Here is an 18,134-nt window from a genome sequence, read left to right on the forward strand (position 1 = left end):
ATATATATATATATATATATATGGTTAAAGTTTGAATTATATGCTGAAAAAGGACCTTTATGTGATCATGAAATCCCCCAAAATTCTCAGATTCGCGTAAAGTAGCCACGGCAATGTCGGGTGCGCCTGGCTTAGCGCCGAGACACTTATACCGTGTCTCCAGATATTGAAATATACTGATATGTAATAGATGTCTTAATAAAAGTTTTACATCCTTTATTTAGCTCAATTATTGATGAGATTTTCTCATACAATAAAGAGAATGTCACAAAAATTATTGTGAATGATAATAAGTACTATACGCGGAGAATCTCTGACTTTTGGCGCGCTGAATCTCAACTTTAAATTTATATAAAGATAATGATCTCCATTCGCTAAAATTAAATCTTATAGAAATCGATTAAATTTTTTTACTGGAACGAAAATAATTATATCTTTGTAAACACGTACGTAGAGAAAGTTATAATTGTCGTTGATGAAAATATAATGCTTTCAGAGACGATGGACGAAAAATTTGTGAGTCTGGAGGAAAAGTTAAGTAAGGAATTTGCAGATATCAAGTGGTTACTTTACAGCATTTTGGAGCAACAACCGAATTACTTGAAAAGTGTGCGAAACGCTAATCTTTATGATGGAATATTTGATGATTATTTATCCTCGAGACAAGATGAGATCGATAAATTTAACAATACTATGCAAATCTTATCAATATTAAACGGTAGTGTAATTATTATACAGTGACCTAGATATATACTATTTGGATTATGTGATATTTTCGTAATATATATAAATTTTTAAAATAATGTTTAACATAGGGAAATGTAGTTATTAATACATATAGTAGTATAGGCTAAAAGTTAACTTTATGCTCTTAACTAAACACAGAGTAGTAACTATAAACACAACGTTCTTTAGCAACTGGAAGATTTCAAGTTCTCAAAACTTTGGAAGTGCCTCTGCTACACTATACCATGGCCTATCTTGCATGTATGAAATTAGTAAACTTATGTTGACGAAAGAACAATCTTGTAACAACTACAACTTAACAACCATAAATGTTATTAAATTTTAATTAACTATAATAATTAATTAAAACTTCTATTTTGATAGTTTTATATTAATTATTAATTGTATATATCAATTCTGTATGAAATAATATTTATGTCTAGAATATAATATTCTGAATGAATTTCTATCTAAAATTTTAATTTCAAGTAAACATCATTTGTGCAATTTTTAATAATTGCTATTAAATAATTAAATAAAAATCGAAAATATAATTTGAATTTTGAATAAATGAATAATTTTTGCACAACTTGATTACAAAGCTTGATATGAAAAATTAAATAGCTTTATTTTCAGTTGCTTACAACTTGAATGGTAATGTAATATAATCCATTTTCAAAAAGCTAAAGCTTTACAAAACATTGTGACAGCTTTGTGTATGTATTTTATCACGTATGTATGGAATTCTATTCTAGAATAATGAGACCCAAAATATAACGCGGATGTCGCATGTAGGAGTCTTGCACTTCTTGCATAATACGCATTGTACTTCAGAGCCTAAACTAAGCATTTGTATGTAAGAGATCCATGGTTTTATGTAAATGGATTTTACGTTCTGAGGGGAAGAGAAGGTGAGAGTTTGCCTTGTCCATAGGACGACAAAGCTGAAGCTTAGTCGGGATAAACATGATTCAAACGGAATGAATAGTGCAACGACGAAGTACTTGTGAGATTTATTTCGAGTTGCAGTATATGATTAACTCTGTCGCATTTGAATAGTAAAAGCGTAATACGTTGAGAAACCAGAATAAAACTTATAACGCCATTGCTATTAAACGTTAGTTACATTGCATTAACAAAATTTAATTATTAAGATATTCTAATTAAGTTATTATTAAAATATTTACTAAATATTATGAGAGCCGCGTAAATTAATCAGTTTTTACTTATATAAGTAATTATTTAAATAAAATATTTCAAACTAATTGTCAATTTAATCTTTAATATATCTAGACAGTGATCTTTCTCAATAAAATTTTTACATCAAGTTTATTGAGCGAATACTTAATATTAAAAATAGTCGATGTTTTTAACAAAGTAATAATTTTTAATTTGACATTACATTATATTTCGTATAAAAAATATTAATCATTACTCTTCAAATTACATGAATGTTGATGCACGTAATTGGAGGATTAACGGTCAAATTTTATTTGCGTAATTTGAGGATTTACATACACTTCAATTAAATGAAACATGAGATTTTATTGTCCTAAACTTACTTGAACACTACCGAAACTTGTCTCCACCTAATAATTATATCGATTCTTCAATTAGCTTTATAATTATATAGAACTCTCCTACGTGACATAAGGAAAAACTTTAGATCTAGATAACTTTATTATTGTTATATCAAAGAATACAATATCTGATAATAAATCACAAAAATATATCTCTATACGTTTCTTTATCTAAATGTCACAAAAAATTAATGCAAAAATATAATACATTAACGGAAGAAGATGATGATTATGAGTTAAAGATAAAAATTCTAAATTAACAAATTATTGTTATTCCAGAATCGACGAATGCATTCACTTATTACTGGACAGTGAGGAACTTCAATGTAATGTTGGCGAGCTGGCAAACAGGTCGTTCGATGCGCAGCCCTACCTTCTATGCGGGTCGTAGTGGTTACGCCATGTATCTGAAAATCACTCCAAAATATTTTCCCGATGGCACGGTCTTCATCGCCGTCGGATTGACTCGCGGCCGTTATGATTCTGTTCTCACATGGCCGTTTCCTCACAGGATCCGCCTCGAGGTACGCATATAGACACAATGCTCGAAGCAGAAATGAATGATTCCGAGGGATAAATTAATAACTCTTGAATAAAATAAAATTTTACAAGGGAGGCCTCACATTATGTAATTGCAATATAATTACAAAGTACAGAAAAAGGCCCGCGAGCGGTGCCTTTTATCTAAGAAAAAGAAAAATATATCGTGCCGGAATATACCGCATTCTCATCAAAAATATCCTCGAGATGTTTTCGAAACAGAATAAGAACCTTTTTAATGTGATCGAATAATTTTAAACAAAGTTAGAAAGTCGTGACTACATATAAATATGATCCTATACTACTTCCATTCCATTATAAAGGATAGATCAAATCAATATCAGGCTTGGGTTTATTTTCTTACTTTATTTTTAGATAAATATATATATATGTATATATATCATCGGTTAAAAAATATCAAATAATTTAAATCTTTTGAATAAATATATATTTTTTCTCATCTTAGCATAATTTGACATACCTATTATCTGTGATTTAAATTGGAAGAATGTTTATTACATAGAACTATAGAAGTTAAGTTTATTATTTTAGATTAATAAAGCAAAGAAACGTAAAATTAATTAATAAATAAACGTTAATTAAGTTTATTTTTATAATTACGCGCGTGTTTTCCACTTATTACTTTTTATTTATAATTTATATAATAATAAAAAATATATTCAACAATATCATTATCTTATGTAAAGAAGTAATAGAGTTAGCTTTCTATTAATATTAGAGATAACTTTCTATTTGTTATTAAATCTGTTTTACCAATTAGATAATTAATATCTTTCCTGTTCTACGCTGTTAAATGCGAAATATTTATTTATATGTAAATAATTATTAGTCTATCAGTATAATATGACTTGGTAGGTATTAGATCATTCTTTGAGAGGCCTACGTGAGGATCGACGATCTCGAATTTGGGATCCGGCCACACTTTGTACAGAAGATTTCTGGGGTAGACCAAGAGTAGCGGATAATCTAGAATGCGTTGGATTGAGTATTCCCAGGCGTGTAATTCTATCAAAACCATTATCAATATCGTCTCAACGATATTCAGGAAATACGAAATACATGTGGAATGGAAGTGTGCTAATAAAACTTATCATTTATCTCTAGACTATTTAAGGTAAATGCACAAGTGCAGCATTATCAAAAGTCTATATTTGCTATATGCTCTTAAAAATATTGTTCATACTTTTGTTAAATAGATTAGCGTGTGTGTGTATTGTTTCGTGATTTATTATAAAAAAACAAGAAAGTCTCAATAAAGTCCTCTTTTTGTACATTAATTAACTAGATAACAGATGTTATAGAATTTATTGAATACAATTCAGATCCGATATAACAGTCGTTTAAAAAATATATGTATGCTTAATATTATATATTTTAAAATAGCAAATTAATTAAGACGTTATTGGAAGGATCAGGTACATGTAACTAAATGCATAACTAAAGTCAAAATGTTCCTGCAAATAAAATTTTCTAATTTAGTTCTAGCTAACATCAATATTATACTGATTACATTTTTATATGCTTTTTTCGTGAATAATACATTCGCAGCAGTAAAATTTTTGGAAGTTGTACATAAAATAAAATGTTATTTTACAATTTGCTTAATTAAATTTATATTTCTTTAATTATGATAAGACGAAAAAATAAGTAAAATTTGTATTAAGACATGCACACCGTAAAATAGCTACAAATAAATAAGGCTGCGTCGTGTCGCGGAAGAAGAACTAAGCTTCAGTTAAAATAATATATAGATAATTTTACAACATAATTTCTTATATAATAAAATATTTAATTAGTATTATAAATAAATTTCATAATTTAGAAGCAAGAAAATAAAATATAATTCTGTCTGTTACAAATTCTGGTGGCGTCTATGCATCAAGTTGTGTCCGTTAAAATTAGCTTTTCATCGTGTTACGTACAGGCATTTGACCCGAAAGATAAATCCGCGGTATTTGTTGTAATCGATAATCATATGCCCCACGATCCATCTGCACTTTCCAAACATTTTGCTTAGCAGCATCTAGTAATGCCCTGTACAGAGAAACCGGAAGCTGAACGTTGTTATTCGTCACTTTAAAGTCCGACAAATCTCGCAGAGTGGAAAGTCCTTTCTTCTTCATTCTTCTTTCTTCCGAAACAAATCTACCGCATCCTACGAGGTATCAATAAAAGTAATTTATTGATTACTACACTGAGAAAAATATAATCAATGTTAATAAATATTTAGTTAAATACTGCCATGTAAATATTTATCAAGTATAAAGAGATATTTATATTTAATACAAAAATTTTTGGTATTTAACTTTTAATACTTTGGTATTTAAATAATCCTTTTTATTAAATAACAAATAATTATTTACTCTAATATAAGTAAATGTTTAGTTGACAGTATATTGAATTAAATATTTATTAAAATTAATTATATTTTTTTGTAGAATATCGAAATTTTTAAATATGCTATCTTGTGATTTATTCCAGATATAAAATCTAAACGTTTTTACGAATAAAATAGTTTTAGTTTTCAAAGAATATTTTAATTTGTGGAGAGTATTGTTGATTGCTATAGTAGAGGTAAAAATTTCTTACCCGTGAAAGCATTACAAAATGGTCTCTTTGACTTGATTGTTTTCTCTGCGTTTAGGGCGTTTAGAAGCTGCCGTTCGAACTGTAAAAGTGAATTCTACCCGCCCATTTCCCCTCCATTAGAATTATTTTTATTTTTTCAAACTGTGTGAAAGATTGATATTTAATTGTTTGATATTAAAGTTTGATATTAAATTTGTGCAAATTATAATTCTCTTACTATAAATCTATCTACGTAAAACAAAATCTTTTATAGTATTGATCTATTCGATCTATATATATATATATAATTTTAACAAATAGATATTGTAACAGTTTATAAATTTGCAGATAATTTAACAGACAATTAATTCTAAAGATAGTTCTGCAATTAATTTAACACGCATTCACGAAACGCTCTGTTGTAAATAAACGATAAAGCTATTCATTGAAATATGTATTTTTACCTTGTCTCGGGAAATTTCAGTATTTGCCACCTTCAGTAGGCACATGCAAACCAGAGTGTAGCAAAGATATTTGGTAATCTGCATAACGAAACAAGCTATTAACACGTAAAGTTATTTCGATATTTTTTGTAAGAACTTTATAAATGTATGTAATAAATATAATGATTTACATACACACACACACACACACACACACATGCACGAACTTATGCACACATGCACGGTGTACACTTTGAATGAACGATATATAACAAATATCCGCGTTACATAAACATCGTGCAGAATTCATACCTAAGCTGCTTAACATCAGAGATTAATATTATAATAATTGTTATAATAATGGTTAATTAACTATTAGCTAAGTTGTTACGTTATTTGGAACGCCATACAAAATGCATTCGATTTGGTTTAATTAACTCATCGAAGATAATCGATAACGATATTGCATGTATTAACATTCTTTTTATACATTCTTTTAAACTTACGTCATCATTCGTGATATTTAATATGCAGCTGTTCTTGTAAAAACGATCACGGTAGCATTTGTTATTTTATACTGATAATGAGAGCGTCGGTAGTCATACGTTAAACATTTTTTATTATCATACAATATTTTCGTAATATGCATTCAATTCCAATATTTGCATATTTTTTAAATTAAGAGTGATTTTACATGTAAGTTTATTAGACAGAGTTTATATACCGTTATTTTTTACATTTTACAGTTAAATGTATTACTGAATGGATCTGAAATTAAATCTTAAAATACAACTTTCTTCAAATTATATAAAAAATAAATTTTGATATACTATAATATATAATATTTTATAGTATATAATAATTTATATAACAAATAAAACATTTAATTCACATTTTAGACTTTTATGTTATGATATATTAGCAATATAATCGCGTCTACTGGATTTATAATATTTGATTAATAAACAATTAACTTATTGTTAGCACTTAAATTTACTTACATTATATTTATTTATTAGTCTTTAAATTTATTAGATAAATTTATAGCATTCAATTTATACATTAGTATTATATTATATTGTATTATTATTATAGTAAAATATATTATGCTTTATATAAATATTCTTAATGTGTTACAGGTATTTAAATTTTAGTATATCTATATATATATATAATCACAAAAAAATTACAAAATATACAAAACATAAAAGAGTGTTCTAATACCCTAGTTATACTTCATAAATGCACGATTTAAATTACGCACACAACAAACAATAAAACAGTTTTCAATGATAGAATTTTTCAATAAAAGAATTACTTATTTTATAATAAAAAATGTGATGATTCTACTATGCACGTAATCAAATATTCCACAATGCTTTTATAAATCAACATATAAGTATGCGTTAAATTTAGTGTTTATCTTAACATATTAAAAAAAAAACATATATCAAGAGTATAGCATTACAATTCCAGAAGTATAGCGTTGCACATTAAATAAAATCAATTTCGATCACTGTACGTTCTCGCAAGTGTATACGTTTAAGTTTAAAATCAACCTACGTGTATATAAACTAATTTCTATTTTATAAAATTGTTACGTAAAAAATTAAGTACATGACTAACCTTCATATCGTGATATTTTCGAGCGATTTGTAGAATTCCGATTTCTTCAAGATGCACCTCTTCAAGACAAAATATTACTTGTGTTCTCGATCAACTCTCGATATGGGATACGCGATACGTATGCCAAAGGACAAACGCGCGCGGTTGAAGCCGTGGCTTCTCCCTCTCGTTTGAGGGGTGAAATCGCGCGGTCGCTCTTCAAATACAATCCCCGCCAATCCCCTCTGTGATATAAGTACGACGGGATGGATGCAGGCGCATAGAGAACGCATGACTGCAAGTGCGCGGGCGAGACGATCATATTTTACACCCTAAAAAACCTTTCCTCACACATTCCGCACTTACGATTTCGTACGATTTACACATCCGTTTTAACCTTTCTGAGACAATCATTTTTTCTTATTGTCAACTCTGGCAAAAATTTTTAGTGAAACATAGTGCTTATACCTGTTTAGGTATAGTGTTTTATCGATGGTTATATTGTTTATGAAGAGTTTTATCGATGGTTATACGTTATTTAAGATTGTTTATGAAGAGTTTTGTTGATATTTTGGAGCACTGTTTTCAAAGCGTAATTTTTTAAAACATAATTATGAACATCTCTTGAACAATTCCATGTTTTAATTTCCATTTCATAAAACATCTACTCAATGTTTAAGCAAGCTTCTTATAAACTTTTAATAAACATTATTTTCGCTAGGGAAATCTCGCTAACATGACACACTTCTGCGTGGGCACGCGAAGATTTTTATTTGTTGTGTGTGTGGTTTCACTTTTAATAAAAAGATGAGAGATGAATAAATACGTAATTTGTTAATAACCAGAAAAATATAATTTAATAATAGTAGGCCAAAATATCAAGTGTTTACGAACTTATTATTAAAAAGGTAAAAGGTTATAACAATTACGTATCGTAGAGACAGAACAGGTTCCGACTTTACTTGCAATCTTTATATTAGCCGCTATTATTAGAGAATTACAATTATTATAAATAATTATAATTTCAGAAATACTTTACATTAAATTTTAAACTGATGACGTTAATTTGAACAGAGACTATGTTAAATAATTTTTATTTAAATTTAATCAAGAGAATCTCTAACAATTGTTATTGATATTTGCGTTTGTCATTGATCTATAATGTTTATTGTATTAATAATAGTTTTAAAATTATCAGAACATAATTCGCTCTTCCTCCTTCTTTCCCTACCTCCCACCCTCTCTCTCTCTCTCTCTCTCTCTCTCCTCCTCTCTTTCCCTCCCTCGTTTCCTCTCATTACCTATATCTGTTAATATGACATTTTAAACTTAATACAAGCAAATTGAATCTTTATTTTTTAATTTAAACTATATCGTATAAATTTTCAACCATTCAATTATCAGTCATCATGTTCTCGCATAGAATATTTTTAAAATACATTTTTACACATGTATAAACAAAAATAGGCAATGAAATTTATTTCTGGAAGATACTAAATTATTTCTCTTCGTCAAGAGACACATTTGTACAATTACGCTCCAACTTTTGCATAACTGCCTACTATAGATTATATATAGTCATACTCCGATTCCGTGACTGCTGGCGAAATATGCATCTTATGCAGGTTTAATAACTCATGTTGCCCCTTAAGATCCACGGATCATAAGTTGTCATACTTAGGTCACGGGGTTTAACGGGGTGAGGTCTGAATGGCATATTGACGTAACAACGCATTCCTATTTTATTGCGTACCGCTCGCGAGAGAATTCTCGTTCTCGCACTTCGTTACAATATTGTACTAACTGGTTTATAGAATTCAAAACGATTCAATATACGATATTTTTAAATCTGTTGCAATACTATGACGATTTAATTGATATGTAAAAATTGTAGTGTAGCTCGTAAAAATTTTTATTACACTTTGAAAGCATACATACACGAAATAAAAATTCACATGTATACCTATAGATCCTCGAGATCATCAGTATGTGAGAAGGCGCAATATCTATTTCAAGAAATATCATCTAATTTTAATTATTATTTCAAAGCCGCATTGCTATCACAAAATTCTACATATATTGTTGAAATATTGTTCTTCTCGAAATTATTTTCTGTCTTTGATTTAGCCAACACGCAATCTTAATTTAATTTCTTTACCTTATACATAATTTTTATTAATGTAAGTATAAAATTTTCATAAAATCAATAACGTCTCTCTCTCTCTCTTTCTCTCTCTAATAACACATTTTAATACTGATATTGATGGGGTTTTTCTGAGCATAAATTTATAAACATATACAGCGAATTAATTTTTAATCTCATTATTAGATGTATATAAATTTGAACCATTTAGCATAAGAAATTGTGCAAATAAAACATTTTGCGAACAGTCGTAAGTGCAAAGATAAAAGATATATCTGATACGCAATATATAACAAATAATAAAAATGTTTCGTTTTTTAACTGTATACGTGGAAGATAAGAGATAACGTAAATAATACGAGTAGCGATACTGCTTCTGGCGCTCTATATACCATGGATATATGATTTATCGCGTACTTAAACGCAATAAACGAGAGTCTGGACTATGCAAGAAGTCAAAAAGTATCGAAACTAAGGATTAATGTTGATTAAATCGATGCCAGAAAACGAAGTATAGCCGATAAGTTCCCATGTAAAAATCATAGAAAGAAACAGCCGGAGTTAAGTACTTACACCATTCTCACATCAGAACCCGCTGAGTTACGATTAGATCGTTCAACCTAGTTGGCTAGTGGTTGGTCATATTTTTTTCTCTTTTTCTTTTGTTTGACGCATTCACCGCCGACAAACTTTTTGACAAGATTGCCGAAACAATAACGTACTCGGAAAAACAATTATTTACGCGTATCTTAGTAATATACATATATTGTAAAAAAACCATAACATCTTTTTAGCGGTCAAAGAATAATGATCCGAATCAAATAATAACGGATTTAAAAAAAAATATTATTAAAATTTATTAACAATTAATACGTAAAAAGTAAAAGAAATACGCAATCGAATTTTTCGCATTTTTTTTTACAGGCTTCAAGACATATATTTTACTACATCTGTGTAATATAGGTATTGACTGCAGATATATTTTAATTAGAAAAGGTCTCTTTTTTACTATTGTTAAAGCAACGTTTTTGAGAAAAAATTGTTTTTTCTAAATTTTGATAACTATAACCACACACACACACACAAATAATTAAAACAATAATTATAATAATAAAAAGATATATATCAATAAATATATTTCTTAATTTTTTAATGATCAAAAAACGCTTCTGTCATCAAAAGATATATTTGTAATTATTGTAATTAAACACTGTGTGGGTGAGTGATAAACGATGTGATAAAATCACCAGTCTATTTAAATGAAGACGTCTTTTAATTTTACGACATATATAAACGCTATTAAATTAACGTCGTGGGATAGTAAATCAATGCTTATAGCTACTGGATGATAGTTCACTTATGAATAAAAGATGTGTCTTATGCAAAATAACTATATAGCTATCTCTTTCACATAGTTGTCTAATATATAGATATACGAGAGGCAAAATACATATATGTCTCTCACATAAAAGAAAATGTAGATACGTTTATAGAGTTCAGAATTTATATGAAAACAATCCACACGCACTTGGCTCTCAAAATTGTAATAATAGGCAATTGTATAATTAAATAAGTCTATTTTTTTAAAAGTTTTCTTTAAATAAAAATAATATCATGTATATTAACATGTAATTTTTAAAAACTTGGACCATTTACTCAATTATATTCTTAGTTGTTGTATTAAAAATTATATATGAATAAAAATTTTAAAATTTTGGTAGCATATTGCTGATTAAAAAAAATAATGAATATATCAATCTTTTACAAAATTATCAATTTTTTTTCTATTTTGAGAGACACAAACAGAACTCACATTATCCATTATATAAACTTATTATATATACTATTAAATTTTTTAATAGTATGTTTTATTAATAAACATCATTATATATTTATCTACTAATACACAATATTAATTGTTACATTCCAAAGTACATACAATATACATATGTATACACATGTTACAGAAAATTTGATTAGACATCAAGTAAATTGATCGGCCATTTTATTTATGTATAATGCCCGAATTAATCAAATTTTTCATAACACATATATATATATAAATTTTCAATTGAGTAAGATACAGTACAATATTAATCTATACATTCCTCGATCGCCCGGATAGCTCAGTCGGTAGAGCATCAGACTTTTAATCTGAGGGTCCAGGGTTCGAGTCCCTGTTCGGGCGAGCTTTTTTTTTACAGTACGAAATGCAAATTTTTAATCATACAAAATAATTAATATAAGTACTAACAAAAATAATTAAACAAGCAACACTAACATTTTTTTCTAAATTTATAATTTTTCTCATTGCATAAATTTAAATTGAACATATAGTTGACGTATTTTTAAACCATTTTTCAATACTAAAAGAAATTAAATGTACATAAATAATAAGAAAAATATCGTTTGCAATTAATAATATCCAAATAAAATTATTTGTGTATGGTTATTATTTATGCAACTTAGTAATTCTCTTTTATTTATAAATAAATATATGTAAGAAATTAAATACAAATATTGTATAAAAATATATATTTCAAACTTATATTCATATAACTTTGTGCATATTTCAAGATAACAGTATTGTACATATCACATATAAAAATTCTCTTATTATTTACTTACAAAATATATTTTTAAAAAGTATATAATTTATCCCTAAAATATGAAGTATATATACTTCAAGTGAATGCAATAACAAGTTTATATAATAATAAAGAAAACACAAGATCAGATACAAATTGCATACATAACAGATAGAAACATAAAAAATGTATGAAAAAAGCGATAACGCAATTGGAACGGCAATATAGCATAAACTATATTTATAAGATTACAAAAAAAAAAGTTATCAAGAATTACGATTTAACAAATATCAGAACGTTATTGAAATCGTTATTCAATAAGGATAAAATGTAATAAAATTGGTCCATTAACATGCATTCAATAATTGCTTTCCATTTACTCCGATTCTCAGATAATTCTCACTTGTGATGTCATAACTCAGTTGAATGCGCGTTCCTTTTGTATTCTGAGAAGTGAGATTCAACTGAGTTTTTACCTGCAAACTGCACAAGATCGAGACCGTGTGCTTTATTGAGTCTCGTAGACTCACTTTAAAAGTGACATTATAAACCTGTTACTTGTTAATTTTACCAAAATAAGCAAGTAGTGACGTCATTAATCTGAATATTTCATACTCAGCTCACTTCAGACTCAGTTTCACTTGTGTGTAAATGGAAAGCAACTAATATTTCATCCAAATAAGTTTCGTTCAGTTGTGTACACTTCGTTCCTGTACAGTGCCATCTGGCATACCAAAAAAAACTGTCTCAGCCATATCAGTAAATAAACCAGTTTCTACAACTCCAGGTATCAGAGATAATTCCATGTTAATCTTTCTCCAAGAATTTGAATCAATATCAGGAAAGTGCCAATCCAAAATAAAATTACCATTATCTGTTATTACTGGACCCTGCACAAGTAACAAAAATTGTATACTATATGTTATTTTGACTTATTTATATTACTTTTAATTTTATTTGTGACAGTAACTAGAGAATCTAGATAATAAAATTATATTTACAGCTTTAGCAACAGCCATTCTAATTTTCGCAGTTCCTCCATAATTATCTTCAATTTTAAGTTTAACTGGCATATACGCCATAGGAACCACTTCAATAGGAATTCCTTTTTTATACTTGTCGCCAAGCTTTACTGAATTTTTTCTGAAATATAAGAAGAAGTGTAAGAATAAAATATGCAATCTTTGTATCATAAGTTTTATATTTAATATACAATAACACACTAATTGATTATACAAAGAACAATATTATTAGATGCAATAAGTACTTACGTATAATCTGCTATGATAACAAATCGATTGGTACAGGAAGCAACAACTTTTTCTTGTAATAAGCATCCTCCACCACCTTTAATGAGATTCAGATCTTTATCGACTTCATCTGCTCCATCAATTGCAGAATACAGCTACACCAATATTAAATAGTTAATAAAAATATATAATAAGAAATATATAATATAGAGAAAAAATATTTAAAAATTACATGTGGATGAGTTTCTAAGTTGCCTAAAGTAAGATGATTATCTAATATAAGTTGACGAGATTGAAACGATGTAGGAACACAGATTACATTAAGTTCTTCTTGTATAACACGTTCAGCTAAAAATACAACATTTATAAGAGACATTATTCATATAAATTGCAAGATTAAATCAAAATGTGGTTATATATGTACCTTATTAAAATCATTCAAAGAATAATGCATAAAATACCTCAAAATATACTGTATAAAATATCTTTTAGAGAATGTTAAAAACATTAATCAAGGAAATAATTCTCTATCAACAATGTTGCAATACTCAGTATAACAATTGAATTTATGACGTATTACAAAAGAAATGTCTCAGTGTTTTTCATATACATGTACTTCAAATAGACAGGACATTTACCAAAAATCTATAAGAATAATGTAATAGAAATGGTTTTATCTTATTTTAAAAAAATAAAAATATTAAGTCAGTACCAAAATAACTAATTGAATTGTATTACTTGAAGTACGAATTTTTAATGAAATTATTTTCAAACATGAAATATCTAAATATTAAATATGCCTATTACCAAGTCGTTGAACAGCATAAACTATAGTGGATCCGCTGCCAATCCCGATAGCACAATTATTCTGAAAAACAATATACCGGAATGTATTATAACCTTCACGAGAAACATTGTACGATCGATCGCACAATTATTAAAATAAATCAACTTACTTGGACGTATTCGTCAACAGCTTTGTAAGCCGCATTTTTCTTAGCATTCTCAAGTGAATCCATTCTTAATTTTCCTGAAGAACTGTGGAGCGACCTAACTATTCGAACAAACGAACGAATCATAAGATCATAAATTGTTTTCTGTTCCTGCACTGTCTGAACCTCTGAACTAGTACACACAGTGCAATAAATTGAAGTGAAACAAATATACGTTTGTTTCATTGGTCGCATTCAGCAGACTCACAACTGTTGCGAAGCGGTTAGTGGATCCGTGAATGCCACGTGAATGCCATCGACATGAATAGAATGGACCGCTGATGGTAGTGGGGGTAGAAAGACGAGTAGAGTGAGAGGCAGAAATAATATGAATATAATATGATCGTTCTTTCTCTGTTTACTGAAGCCTGATTGGTTGTTGGATTAACAGCGACCAATAGTAATCAGTAGTTATCAGTAAACAGAAAAAGAACGATCATATTATTTCTGCCTCTCACTCTACTCGTCTTTTTACCCCCACCACTACCATCAGCGGTCCATTCTGTATGTCGATAGTGAATGCTCATTGCTCTTGATATATTCTTTTAGATCGTCCAATAGAAGCAATCGCTCACAGATCTGCTCCACGACAGTTAATGTCCATTTCCACCAATGCAGATTAATCTCGGATCAATTTACTCTTTGTCTTTTTCTAGTTCTAAAAATTAAACAGTAAGATTAAAGTTAATCTTTATTGGTGGAAATTAAAGTATTTTAACTTATTGCACCGTGTGCACTAGTTCAGAGTCTGAACTTCAGACAGTGCAGGAACAAAAAACAGCTAGACCTTGGAGATGCAATATATGTATATATTATATATACATATATAATAACGTAGTTTATTTTCTATTATATGTTTGTATGATTGTTTAAATTAAATTGGTCGTTAATTTACTTGACTCTTTGTCCTCTTTATTATATTTATACTGTTTTACTTAGAATTTTCCTTGGAGATCAGAGCAACTTCTTATAGAGGATCTTCAACATATTCTCTTTCCTTTCTACCATCTATTTAATCTATATACGGCTTTTGTGTAACTTCTTAGATTCTTCCTTTTTCATGTACATCGCTTGACTATGGCTCGTGAAGAGAAACAGTACCTACTATTCAAATTAATCGGAAATTGAAACTCTTAACTGCAATGGATTTTAATTAAAATTAGAATTAGCATAATTTTTTCTGAGTTTAAAATTCCTAAAAGTTCTTTTTATATTTTTAAGGACAATAACTCTACTAAAAATTCCTTTTCATAATTAGAAATCGAATTCGTCGAAAATACATCAATCTTCGCACTTAATCAATCAACAGCGGCGGGACCAAATCGTGAACGAGAGTCGTGAATTATTAAAAAAAATCGACGCCTTTTGTCAGATATTTTATTATATATACGTACTTATATTAGAATTTCGATTTATGATACATTTATGTATAATTACAACGAAATAGATGATACGAGGACAATAGCCGGTATTCACAGACTGTATTTTTTAAGACCGTCTTAAGTATGTTTTAAGATGTTAATTCATTCAGTAGCGGCCGGTATTTATAATCCGTTCTTATGACTTATTTTAAGGCTATCTTAGGACGGTCTTAAATATAAGAATCGATTATGAATACCGGCCTATAGGATTAGCTTTATTTATGACATTTTAAAACTATATTGAAGACAGTTTTAAATATAGGAATCGAAAAACTATAAATATCGGCCAACGAAAGGACTTTCTTCAATGTGAAGATTAAGAAAAATCTACGAGAGTGAAAGTTCGACGAAGGTTTTAAAATTTAAGAACTTGAGAATTTCATATATCTACATATAGTTCGTGTCCAAGTACCTGATCGCTCTTGATCACGAGCCTGTCCGGCTGAAAATGGATAGATCTATCTCTTACAATTACACCTCTCGTTAAACCTCCTTATACCTGAAGAGCTGAACGAGATCTTTTAAAGCGGGATAAAATATACAGCTATAACGCAAAGACTCGATAAATTGATCGACTTTTCTCTTTGCAAAATCGTTCCCTGTTCTTCCGTTTATAAAAGTGTGATCGCATCACAACGAATTCGAATGACGCATCGCAATCCACGACAATCGATGGATCTTCGATCCTTTTTTCGAATATCGATCGCATCACCATTGTTTTAACACGCGATCGTTCACGTGAAAAATTACTCGTTTATATATTTTATGTACATTATTTCTGCTCCCAACATTTCGTACAGACATGCCGTGTGTAATATTCGCTAATTATTTGTAAAGTCACTATAGTTAAATAAGCAAGAAAATTACCTAAATTGAAAGAAGACAAAAATATAAGGAAGATATAACTGTGTCTTCTTTCATTTTTGATATAGAAACGCGTGTGATATAGATAGTGGCTGTATAATTACACCGTGCGCTTATAGTCCGCAACCTATACGATAGGTGTCTTTGATGTTTAACCTACAGGATGAACAAGGATATCTATTGTATAGGCCGCGGCCTAAATGCACGGTGTAAACGTGTAGCCACTGTCAAACAAATCATTTAATGAGTTGATTTTAAGAAGACATTTACGTACATAAGAATAAACATTTTTATATCTTCGTAGAACATAATAATTGTTGTGAACGAGACCGGTTTCATTTGATCTTCACTTGACATATACACGTGCTATGACGACATTTCCTTCTTTAAAATGATCGATAATTATCTAATATATTACAATTGGGCGTCACGAGCAACGAATCTAAACCTTAAGATTATTAATTACCGATTAACATTAAAAAATGTATTATAATAAAAGCGTAATACAATTAGAGTAAATTATCAAGATTTAAATATTTTTTCTTCCAAAATGTTTGCTTTTTAAGCTCAATCTTTCATTGCTTATTTTTTCTTCTTTTTAGTTCCAACACATTTTTATTACCTATGGCTGCGTTATTACTTGCTTCAGCACGTGATTAAATATTACATGACGCGTATTCAGGAAATAGTATAATATTAGCATGTATATGAACACGTGCAAATCTGTCTCTCTTTTTCGCTTATAATTTTCGTGCATTTTTATCTATATCTATGTATATTATATGTATAATTCACTTATATGATAGACAACAGTACGTAAAATGTAGTAAATATAAATCGAAACATTTTATGTGTGTAGGGAAAAGAAGAAAATTTTATATCCAATGAAAAATGAAATGAGGAAGGGAAATGTCGTACGCTCTCTCTTTCTTTAATGGACTACAAAGATGTTACTGTGATTTCGTTCTGCTTGAAATGCATTTATTACAATCGTGAGATATTTACTTGCAACTCCCCTGAATTCTTTCCCTTATATATAATTCGCTTCATAATCTACGAATAAAATTTCAAAATCTTTTCATAAATCGAGTCTCGATCGATAATAATTGAAAAAGACTAATAATTTTTAATCTGAAAAAGCCTACTCTGTAGAATTTTTTAAAAATAATCTCCCAATAATAATATGGCATACTGCACCGTGAATAACAAGCAGATATATCTGGAATGAAAAGAAAAGGAGAAATTTAATAAGAGACAGTGACTTGGAAACAAGGGGAACGTATTTTTTGTAAACGAATAAAGAAAGTCGCGCGTTTAAATTTAAAATTAGAGAAAAATGTAGTTTTGATCATTTACAGAAACTGATGAAAATTGACAAAAATTGAAAAACTAG

At 28.7% G+C, this 18,134-nt stretch overlaps 3 protein-coding genes and 1 non-coding gene across 4 annotated transcripts in view; 2 read left to right on the forward strand and 2 right to left on the reverse strand.

Annotated features, from left to right (window-relative positions):
- Positions 1-3,971, forward strand: part of LOC108777226 (TNF receptor-associated factor 6) — a 5,292-nt gene extending 1,321 nt beyond the window's left edge. Inside the window, exons 3-5 of the mRNA XM_018544059.1 lie at positions 497-718; positions 2,586-2,830; positions 3,723-3,971. Of these exons, the coding sequence (XP_018399561.1) occupies positions 497-718; positions 2,586-2,830; positions 3,723-3,971 (716 nt within the window). The remainder of the gene's footprint in view (positions 1-496; positions 719-2,585; positions 2,831-3,722) is intronic.
- A 684-nt stretch (positions 3,972-4,655) lies between these two features.
- On the reverse strand, positions 4,656-5,480 carry LOC108777227 (uncharacterized). The gene is made up of 2 exons (XM_018544060.1): positions 5,457-5,480; positions 4,656-5,022 (listed from the first exon to the last, which is right to left on the reverse strand). The coding sequence occupies exon 2, from the start codon at positions 4,988-4,990 to the stop codon at positions 4,766-4,768; it is 225 nt and encodes a 74-aa protein (XP_018399562.1). The 5' UTR covers positions 4,991-5,022; positions 5,457-5,480; the 3' UTR covers positions 4,656-4,765.
- Positions 5,481-11,741: 6,261 nt separating this feature from the next.
- On the forward strand, positions 11,742-11,814 carry TRNAK-UUU (transfer RNA lysine (anticodon UUU)). The gene has a single exon. It is a non-coding gene; the product is annotated as a tRNA-Lys (tRNA).
- A 747-nt stretch (positions 11,815-12,561) lies between these two features.
- On the reverse strand, positions 12,562-14,535 carry Rpi (Ribose-5-phosphate isomerase). The gene is made up of 6 exons (XM_018544057.1): positions 14,421-14,535; positions 14,272-14,332; positions 13,697-13,812; positions 13,486-13,619; positions 13,216-13,357; positions 12,562-13,104 (listed from the first exon to the last, which is right to left on the reverse strand). Exons 1-6 carry the CDS (start codon positions 14,481-14,483, stop codon positions 12,904-12,906), a joined length of 717 nt encoding a protein of 238 aa, XP_018399559.1. The 5' UTR covers positions 14,484-14,535; the 3' UTR covers positions 12,562-12,903.
- Between the last annotated feature and the right edge of the window lie 3,599 nt (positions 14,536-18,134).

This window comes from Cyphomyrmex costatus, unplaced genomic scaffold (genome assembly GCF_001594065.2).
Source record: "Cyphomyrmex costatus isolate MS0001 unplaced genomic scaffold, Ccosl1.0 scaffold415, whole genome shotgun sequence".
Classification (NCBI taxonomy): Eukaryota; Metazoa; Arthropoda; class Insecta; order Hymenoptera; family Formicidae; genus Cyphomyrmex; species Cyphomyrmex costatus.